This window comes from Mastomys coucha, unplaced genomic scaffold, assembly GCF_008632895.1.
Source record: "Mastomys coucha isolate ucsf_1 unplaced genomic scaffold, UCSF_Mcou_1 pScaffold23, whole genome shotgun sequence".
Taxonomy (NCBI): domain Eukaryota; kingdom Metazoa; phylum Chordata; class Mammalia; order Rodentia; family Muridae; genus Mastomys; species Mastomys coucha.
Genome location: NW_022196906.1, coordinates 89,441,271 through 89,452,180, shown reverse-complemented (window position 1 = coordinate 89,452,180; position 10,910 = coordinate 89,441,271). Strand labels below are relative to the sequence as shown.

General features: G+C 36.2%; 1 protein-coding gene and 1 pseudogene across 1 annotated transcript in view; one reads left to right on the top strand and one right to left on the bottom strand.

Annotated features, from left to right (window-relative positions):
- Positions 1-10,910, bottom strand: part of Atr (ATR serine/threonine kinase) — a 98,634-nt gene that overhangs the window by 48,585 nt on the left and 39,139 nt on the right. Inside the window, exons 22-25 of the mRNA XM_031344052.1 lie at positions 9,206-9,412; positions 7,427-7,540; positions 3,281-3,396; positions 1,185-1,305 (exon numbers count right to left, since the gene is read on the bottom strand). Coding sequence (XP_031199912.1) covers positions 1,185-1,305; positions 3,281-3,396; positions 7,427-7,540; positions 9,206-9,412 — 558 coding nt within the window. The remainder of the gene's footprint in view (positions 1-1,184; positions 1,306-3,280; positions 3,397-7,426; positions 7,541-9,205; positions 9,413-10,910) is intronic.
- On the top strand, positions 10,234-10,712 carry LOC116072589 (annotated as a pseudogene).

The window sequence follows — 10,910 nt, the reverse complement described above, 5'->3', positions numbered from 1 at the left end:
CTGGCCTCGAACTCAGAAATCTGCCTGCCTCTGCCTCCCAAGTGCTGGGATTAAAGGCATGCGCAACCACCGCCCAGCTCTTATTTAGCTATTTTTAAGTATAGTGTGCTAATTCCTTAAGCCTAGTAACAAAAATGTATGCTGAGTTAGCACATTAAGTAAGTAGCTGGTACTTTTAAGTAGTATGGAATGACAAACTATAAGATAAAGATAAAAGAAAAAGAAACAAAGTTGGGCATTAAAAAGTTCAAAACATGAATACTTTAAGTCTATTCAAGTTTCAGCTTTCAATTTAAAATCAAATGTCAACAGTATGATCTACTCTTCAACATATTATAATTATTGAACTGTTAGAAAATGTTTTAAAGGATTTTTAAAACTGGAATATTAAATTGATTTAAAATAAAAAAGACTGTTTACTTCAAACAATCTCAAGTAAAATTAGAAAATATTAAATTTTGGCAAAAAGAAAATATTTAGAACTAGAAATAGTTAAATTAATAATATTCAACATTTCACACGTTTTATAAACATTTTTGTGTTTATAAAAAAGTGAAAGAAAATGCTTTAAATTTGCCACTTAATACTTGTTATTTTGAAATACTAAGAAACATGTAAATTTAAAGCAAAAGTTCTAAATTTTAGCTATCCCTTAAGCATTTTCTTAGAATGCACAGCTTATTTTTGTTAGTTAGACCCACAGAAATTTTCTATTAGGGAAACTTTACAAATATACCTTTATTTTTCTATGAAATTTCACTTAAAAATATCTTTATTTTAGGTATAAGTATAGATAATATATCTTCTTCTAAAAGTATCAGTAAATGGTTAAGATACCTTATTTACATTAAAATATGTAAGCATAAAAATAAAAAATACTACCTTTTAGTTCTTTCAGCCTGAAAATTCCCTTAAGTGGTATTATTTTGCAATGTAAAATGTAGATATAATGGATGCTTTGCAGTAAGTTAACTCTATAATTTATTTTGATAAAAGAATGGACTTTTTACCTAGAACTGTAATTACTAAACTTTTTAACTAAACAGTTAAAAATTTTATTATTGATAAACATTTTCAATCATATCACTATATCATATTTGTAATATGTGCTTTGCATTCAGGTATATGTTCCAGATTCTTCTAGAATTTCTGTTCAGTTTTTAAATTCTGAACTAGGTTCTTACCTTTGTTATAAGATAACCTGCCCAAGATGATGACCATTCTGCAAAGTTATTACCTAGTTTACTTAAGTAAATTGGCTTCGTTACTCCAGACCAATCTGTTGACTTCTGGGAACTCTTATATCTGTAATTTTGAAAATTTATATATTGAAAATACGTGTTTAGAAATATTGTAAAGAAAGCATAAGAAGTTATATGCACCTCTTTATTGAGAACAGGTACTGATACAGTTGCTGAATTCTGGTGAAAGACTGTACTTTTCTACTCTTATCTGTCTTAAGGAGAGAGCAGGTCATTCCATACTCTTTAGGTGCACCTTAGAATCTGAGTACATCTTGCCCTCAGATCCTCCCAACCTCCAGTTAAAGTCAAGCTGCTCACTTATATTATCCTCCATGACTCCTCTTTTTGGGCTTCCACTAAACTCATTGATTATCACACTAACTGACAATTTCAGTACACTGCTAATTCTTTCTGCCTTAAGTTTTATAATCACGACTGACTTCAATGTTTGGCTAGACCACTTAATCAAATGCTAAGCTTCTAAAGAATTTTCCCTTTCACTAATGCTCCTCGAATTATCTGTACCATGTCTACTGCCACTTTTGCCCAGTGATCTCATCTCCTGTACTTCTGACTTTACATAAAAGTAAATGCTTTTCTTAAAATCTAACCTGTAAACACAGCTGGTGTCTTTAACTTTCCTTATTAAAATGAGAGAAAGTCTCCCATTAGTGCAATATGACTTTCCTTTGTGTCCTCAGCATGACATTTTTGTTAAACATGTTCAAACAGCTCTCATCTCACAACTACATAGCTGTAGAATTTTCTGAAAGGTATAGATTCTAATTGATATTTATTATAGTTGCTCTATACTCAAGGTCTCCAGCAAAAAAAAAAATATATATATATGTATATATATATATATTACTATATTCCATGTTTTAGAAAATAAGAAATCCCCACTCTCAAATATAACACTTAAACAGTAGTAAAACTTTTGTGTGAAGACATTTTTACATGACTAAAATGCTTAAGTGAATTTAACTTAAAAAAATGAGTATGAACTCTAAGTCAGTTCTGCCTAGTCACATTCTCAAGTTTTCTGAACAAATTATTTCTGTGGCAACTTTGAACTTCATTAGATTTAACTGGTTCTAAATATTAAATCTTCCAAATACAGGTATCATTTACAGCTGCAATCCAGGTTTAGAGAATGCATACTAAAAGCTCAATGGCACCCAATCTGGAAGTTCCCTTAATCTCTCTGTTACAAATGTGTTACATGGGCTAGTGTAATGGCTCAGCAGGTAAAGGTACTTGTTGCCAAGTTAGATGACTCCAGTTTGCTCCCTGAACCAACATGATTGGAAGAAAAAAGTCAACTTCCAGTAGTTGTCTTTTGACTTTTATGTGTGCCATGGCATGTGCTCACACTCACACACACACACACACACACACACACACACACACACACACACACACACACTCTCACTCACATACTCACATACAAACAAATAATGTAAAATATGTTAAATAAAAAAGTATCATATACAAATTTTCATTACTGTCCTAAGGCCACTCTTGTACACAACTACTTAAAACATAGCATAATTAATTAAAAAGTGGCAGAAATGTGGGCTTCTACTTTTTGTGTGTGCCTATGTGTGTGCTCTGGTGCAAATATGTATGTATATATGTGGAGGCCAGTGGAAACCTTGGGTGCCTTCTCAGATGCCAAACATCTTATCCGTCCGTCCTTCCCTCCCTCCTTCCTTCTTTCCTTCTACTCCTCCTCTTCCTCCTCCTCCTTCTTTTTTTTTTTTTTTTAAGTGAGACAGGGTCTATAGCTTGCCAAATTCCATTGGCCAGGTTGGCTGACCTATGGGTTTCAGGTACATGTGAGAGGTCTGGCTTCTTATATGTATGGGTTCAGGGATCTGAACTCCAATCTTCATGCTTACCAGCAGGCACTTCATTAACGGAGAACCCCAACCTCAAAAATACTTTTGATGTTAAAAACTCTATGAAAGTAATATTAAATTTACAAAATTAGAAAAAAAATTGTGACAATAATCTAAATGAATAGAAAGACCTACCTAGTATTGAGATGAGGTTCTAATATTTCCCGGACATGCTCGGGGAATCTCTTCCACAGCTGGTAACCTGGGCCATTGCTCTGTATCTCTCTACAGTCATAAATAGAAAGCAACTCCTACAAACACATGTTACAATTGTAAGTCCACAGTGAAACAGATAAATAAAAACTTTTAAGATTCCTAACTTCTTTAGGACATGTATATCTATGATCCAAACTATTAAGGTAAAGTACTGTACTTGGGGTCACAAAGCTATGGCAATGCTTGATTATGAAGCTAGTTCATATAAAATAGTCTCTAAAATATAAAATTAAGAGCTATTTTGAAGTTGGGTGGTGGTAATACAACACCTTTAATCCCAGAACTTGGGAAGCAGAGGTAGGTGGACCTCTGAGTTTGAGGCCAGTCTGGTTTATAGAGAGTTCCAGGATAGCTATACAGAGAAATCCTTTCTCAACTCCCAGCACCCCCACCAAAGAAAAAAAGAACTATTTTGAGACAAAAAGAACTTTCTATATTCACAAAATCATAGTCCTTAGAATGTTTCTTTTGGTGCTAAGGACTGATAATACTCACATATACTAAGTATGCACCCTGTAACTGAGATACACATCGAGTCCCTAGTCCTGAGAATCTGATTTCTTTGTAGTTATAATAAAAGTAGCTAAAAGTTCACAAGAGTACATAAACTTAGGGCATTTTAACTTCTAGGTATAAAATACTGAGCTTAAAGTCACCTCAAAATGATAGCTAGATATGGTAGAATACACCTGAAACCCCTGCATTAGGGACAGTAAGACACAGATCTCCACAAGTTCGAGGCTTAAGACACAGGAATTCCAAGCTAGCCTGGTCTACATCATGAGGTACTGTCTTGAAACAAACAATTAAAAAGGCCCAAACCACTAACTTATTACTCAAGCTAAGAGACTGAGTGATTCTATAATCATTCCTGTAAAGAACAACAAAAACACAGTTGGGCACTACACAGTTGGGCATTATACTACAGTTGTGTAATCCTAGTGCAAGAATTTGAGGTAAGAATGACATAACATTCATAATTAGACTGTCTGAAAAAGCTGAGAGAGAGGGGGGGAGGAGGGACAAGGGGAGGAGGAAGAGAGGAAAGAGAAAGAGATAGATTTAATGTTTTAGACATAAACTCCTTGTCACTAATATCTGTAAAAGTAACTTTTATTCTCCTGATTCAACTGTCATCTCTGAGGCTTACTGCCTCAGTCTGCTAAGCTAGGCCTGGAAGCTTCTAGCCTCAATACAATCTCATATAGGTCTAGAATATTTTTAGCCTTGGAGACTTACTGCTGAATAAGCTCACCCTTTCTAGTTCTTTCTGAACCCTGGCTGGCTGGTCAGCTCAGCTGTTCTGGCTCAAACTCCTCTCTCAGCTGACTATCGATTCAATTGATTCCTCTCAGCTTCTGACCGAATTGCTCTGCTTGGCCTCATACTAACTTTGACAGTTTGTTCTAATCTTCTGGCTCCTTTGCATCCTCTGACTTACTCTGTTTTCACCTGTGTCCGAATTGCTCTCTCCTTCTGTAACCTGTCTCCATACCACTGCCCCAGTAAAACGGCCTCCTTCCTTTCTAGTTAGAACCCCAGAACCCACATGGTTGAAGGAGATACTCATTCTCTCAAGTTGTTCTTTGACCTCTAGATGTGCACACACACAAATACCTATAAAAATGTGAGAAAAAAAATAAAGAAGGCCTTTTTCTAGTAGTGGGATATATTAGATCAGTGATTCTCCTTTGATTTCAGGTCTCTTACCTACACAGAAACATCAATATAGGGCTGGGTATGGTGGTGCACAACTTTAATCCCACCACGTCAGAGGCAGAGATAGGCAAATCTCTATGAGTTTGAGGCTAGCCTAGTCTACATAGTTACCAGTCAGGCAGGACTCTCCAGTGAGCTCCATATTTCAAACAAACAAACAAACAAACAAACAAACCAATAGTACGCTTATAGTTATAGATCTTTTTTCAGATTTCAGAGAAAACAGAAGTTAGAAGACCTCCCAAATTTCCATTCCTAGGATCTATGTTAGTCTGGCAATACCAGTTACTGTGCTCAAATAACCTGCTCTCTTTATTGTTATTACAATTAATTCATTATTTTATGTATATTAAGTGCTTTGTCTGCATGTATGTCTTTACACCACATGCAGGCCAGAAAAAGGCACTGGATCCCCTGAAACTGGAATTACAGACAGTTGTGAGCTGTCATGTGGGTGCTGATAATCAAACTCAAGTCCTCTGGAAGAGTAGCCAGTGCTTTTAAGCTGGACCATCAGCCCCAGTGGATTACTCTTAAGGAATTTATTGCTGTTCTTCTGTGGCAGGGTCACATGCATCTCAGCATGACCATACTTCCTTTATCTCCTTAGTACTAGGATCACAGATATGAGCTAGCATGCAAGGTATGCTGTAGATCCATGCCAGGCTTTATGTTAGGCAAGTACTCTGCCAACAGAACTACATCCTCAACTCTTGAGTTTATTTTTAACCCTTGTACACCTGTACCTCATTCTATGTCTCTTTACCTGCTTACAGTATTGTATCAGGACTGAGGGTATAGCTCAGTGGTAGACTGTATACTTAGCATTCATATCCCACAACAAAACCCAAAACACTTCCCTAACTTACTTCTACATTATCACTGTCTCCTTTCTGATGACCTGTTTCCAGGCAATATAGAAATATTGGTCTTTTTTTTTCTAACTTACTGTTCTTTATGACCCAGCTTGATAGCAAAATTTGTCTGTTTTTGCTTTTTTTTTCTTTTCATTTCCTTTTCTATATATTCTTTGTTTGAAACTGATCTTGTCAAGGTCAACAACTGCCTTTTTTTCTCTCTGTACTCAGTGGCCAGTTTTCAACTCTTAAATTATTACAGGTGTAATCAGCATTTAGTTCAGATCATAAAGGTTAAGACTTCTCCATATTTTGATCTTCTAGAACACCACATTCTCCCCCCATCGCTGGCAGCTCTCTGTTTTGTCTGCTTGTTGTATCTTTAACTATTCTGTAACTTCTCATCCCAGGAGCAAACACTGGAATACTCCATCTCCTTTTCTGAAATAGTATTGATAACTTGGCCTCAAATAATTTAGCTAAAGCAACCCTCCTATGCATTCTGAGAAATATCTAACAAAGCAACCAATATCAAAAGGGGAGTGGGGATAATAAATGTACAAAACCAAAACAACTAACTTAAAATTCTTACAAAATCCAGGGCAAAGTTTTTTTTTGTTTTGTTTTGTTTTTGGATATGTTTTCTAAAATTTTTAAATTTTATTTTATTTATTTTTAAAAGGGTCTCACCATGTGTCCCTGGCTGGCCTGGAACTCTTCAGGTAGATCAGGCTTATCTTGAACCTATAGAGATCTGCCTGCCTCTGACTCCTGGGTACTGGGATTAAAAGCATTTCTTTTTACTTAAAATTTAAAATTTGTGAGATAGTCCAAGATAAAGGATCACTATGTAAACTAGGCTGCCCTGCAATTGACTAGTCACAGATTTGTGGTGATCCTCCTGTTTTTGTCTCTCCAATGCTCAAATTAATGGTGTGTACCACCATTTCTGGGTCATAAGTCATGTTTTATAAAGGCAGTGGAACAACCTAGATGCTTCAAGCAAACTTCTTAAATACATTCATATTGAATATCATTGAATCACTGCAAAGAATGAACTAGATATATGCTACTGACACAGAAGATTATCCAAGATATACCATTAGATACAAGAAAATCAAATTGAAGATCATAAATAATATTTTACATTATTTAGCATAAAGGACATTTTGTATTTGTATAGATATTAAGCATTTAAGTATCTATAAAATGTTAAATACTTTTAAAGAAGAATAGATACTTTAAAAATTATTTTTAGGTTTGTGGCAATGTGATGGATTTCATTACAGCATTTTCATATTTATGTAATATTTTGTTCTTATTCATTCAAGAAAATATACTGTGTTCTCTAAAATATTTATTTTGAATCTGTATCACTTAGATGATAAAGGTGATAGTTAAGTATCTTACAAGTATGGAATTTATAGTTTTCTTACCAGCATTTAAATCTGTTAAGTCAATAATGGCTATGACATGTGAGCATGCTTACCTGAATAGCATAAGCAGCTGAATCTTGTGCTCGACTGTTATCGGCATATGCAAGGTAAGCTCTTGTTAGCTCCATTAGCAATCCATAGGCAAAGCTTAAATCTTCTACCCCAGTCTTAACATAAGCAAAAAAAAAAAAATTTCAAGAACTGACATAAATTTTCTTCAGGTGTTATTGTGCCACCCACAGTGAGTACAGAAATAGGAAAGGAGAGTGATGTCAAAACTAAGCTGGTATCATGGCAAAAAAAAAAAAAAAAATCCAAAGCTAAGAAGTCAAATGTTGTATCTTCTTAGCATGTTATGAAATTGTATCAAAATCATCCAAATTTTGAATAGTTAGGCCAGTTTGTGTTAAAGCAAACTGTAGGGCCACCAAGATGGCTCAGTGGGTCAAGGTGCTTGCCGTGTACAACTGGTGACCTAAAGTTCAAGCCTCAGAACTCAAAAGGTGGAAGTAAACTAGCTTCTCAAAGTTGTTCTCTGACCTCCACTTATGTGCCGTGGCACAAATGCACACGTACACACACACAAAAAATGGTAATAAAATTTAAAAAGCAAATTGTATTCATAGCTGTACTGGTTGGTTTTATGTGTCAACTTGACACAGGCTGGAGTTATCACAGAGAAGGGAGCTTCAGTTAGGGAAGTGCCTCCATGAGATCCAGCTATGGAGCATTTTCTCAATTAGTGATCAAGGGTGTAGGGCTCCTTGTGGGTGGTGCCATCCCTGGGCTGGAAGTCTTGGGTTCTATAAGAGAGCAGGCTGAGCAAGCCAGGAGAAGCAAGTCAGTAAGGAACATCCCTCCGTGGCCTCTGCATCAGCTCCTGCTTCCTGACCTGCTTGAGTTCCAGTCCTGACTTCCTTTGGTGATAAACAGCAATATGGAAGTAAGCTGAATAAACCCTTCCCTCCCCAACTTGCTTCATGGTCATGATGTTTGTGCAGGAATAGAAACCCTGACTAAGACAATAGCGTTCCTAAACTACATTCTGTAGAGCCTATGAGTTGCTACAGAATGTAGTTACTCCAAGGTAATTTCAACATTCTTTCTACTCAGATTCACCAGGTACACATCAAACTTTTCATTTTTGATTGGTGCTATATCTCAGTAGAAGAGCACTTGCCTAGTAGCAAGGCCCTGAATTCAATCCCTAGCACTGAAAACAACAAACAAGCCCACACATACACACAAGCAAGCAGGCAAAAAGCACAAATTGATTGTTAATACGGATTCCCTTAAAATATATACATTACTAGAATATCCTAAGACATTAGTTTTCTCTGGAAGCACTAGCAATTATGTTTAAGTATTAATCTCTAGATAACTAATTAGGCCTTAACTATTACCATAATTAGATTACTAAGTTTTGTTTCCAAAACCAGAAAACATTAGGATAGGCTCAAAGTATTGCTTTTGGCTAAAGAGTTCCATGCCAGTATTTAATTAGTAATAAAAGCTATTTAAAACGTCTGACTGTGTAAATGGAATATATGAAACTCAATTCAGGAAGAAAGATTTCTCAGCAGTTAAGAGTACTGGGTGCTCTTGCTGGGGATCTGGGTTCAATATCCAGTACCCACATGAAAGCTGTCTTCAATTCTAGTTCCAGGGGACCCTATACCCTCTTCTGGCCTCTGTGGACACCAGGCAAGCACGTGGCACACAGACATATATTTAGGTAAAACCCTCATACACAAGAAACAAAGCAAAACAAAAAACAATAACAGAAAAAATAACTTAGAGAAATATTATCACTCAAAATTACCATTACTTACCACAAATGTAAAATCTTTTCCTTGAGTTTCTGCTGTTGAGAAATCTAATCGTCCTGGGTCTATTGCCCCCAGTTCTCCTAAACATTCCCCACAGAGTAAGCGAGCTTGAGAGTTTGCATCTTGGCAGCCTTTCAAAATTACCGTCACAAGCTGGGAGATAACGGGCTCCACTGTTTCACTATCAGTTGCATATTTTATCAGTTTTTCCTTAAATAAAAGTAGAAAGTTTATATAGAACCTTTACAGCATGTTTTTCTAAATTAGAGAGCTTAAAAATATTAATACACACAAATTAAATTCCTATATCTTCAATCTTTTCAATTAGTTTTTGATAACTTTATATAATATACTTCACATTGTTTTGTTGTAGTAGTAGTGTGTTATTGTTAAGACGTCTCTCTTGCCCAAGAATTATTTTTTTAGATAGCATAACTTAGTGCTCATTTCTGTTAAGCCTATACCTAGTTTCCCAGCTTTAAATGGTATATGATGATACACATATATTTTTAGTTCTAGTTATTGCTCATGTAAAAAGTGCTAAGTTTATGTATTGGAATATGTAGCATTCATAGAGATTCTCTTCTTGCCCAACTATTATTTCATCTTCGATTTATAATTAAATCAGCTAAATATATAAATAGTAGTTATCTTTTTTTTTTAAACAAAGCTACTCTTATCATCTAGACTAAATAAAACCCATCCTCAAATGAATGTGTTAGGAAGAGCTAACTTATAAAAATATTATTTCTTCAGTTCTTGTGTATTTAAAGCTGTGTTCTTGACCATAATCCTCCAATGAGCACAGGTGGAGAGGTTTTATTTGAGAGTCTCTAGGTCCCTATATCAATTTAGCTTCCTTGCCAATGAATTTTAAAGGGGTGGGGGTGTTAGAGAGATGGTTAAAGAGTACCTGCTGCTCTTACAAAGGACCTGGGTTCAGTTCCCAGTCCTCACGTGGTGGCTTACAAACACTTATAACCCCAGTTCCATGCAGGCACCAGGCACGTACACATAAAAACAACAACAACAACAACAACAAAACAAAAAACCCAGGAAAGTTGGCCAAACTTCAAGCTCAGGTCCAGATAGTGGGCAAGGGGACAGCTCGCAGGAAGAAGGTGGTGGTACATAGGACAGCTACTGCTGATGACAAAAAGCTTCAGAGTTTACTAAAGAAACTGGCTGTGAACACTATTATAGCTGGTATTGAACATGATGATGGCACAGTTACACATTCCAACAACCCCAAAGTCCAAGCTTCCCTCTCCGCTAACACCTTTGCAATTACTGGTCACACAGAAGCCAAACCAATCACAGAAATGCTTCCTGGAATATTAAGTCAGCTTGGTGCTGACACTTAATGAGCCTTAGAAAGTTAGCTGAGCAGTTCCCATGACAAGTATTGGATAGTAAAGCACCCAAATCAGAAGATATTGATGAAGAGAATGATGATGATCCAGATCTTGTAGAAAATTTTGATGAAACATTGAAAAATGAAGATAATTAAAATCCTCTGGGCTTTGGAAGCTGGCATGGACTAGATTTAACAATCAGCTCTAGCTGGGCAGTGGTGGCGCACGCCTTTAATCCCAGCACTTGGGAGGCAGAGGCAGGTGGATTTCGAGGCTGAGTTCGAGGCCAGCCTTGTCTAAAGAGTGAGTTCCAGGACAGCCAGGGCTACACAGAGAAACCCTGTCTCAAAAAA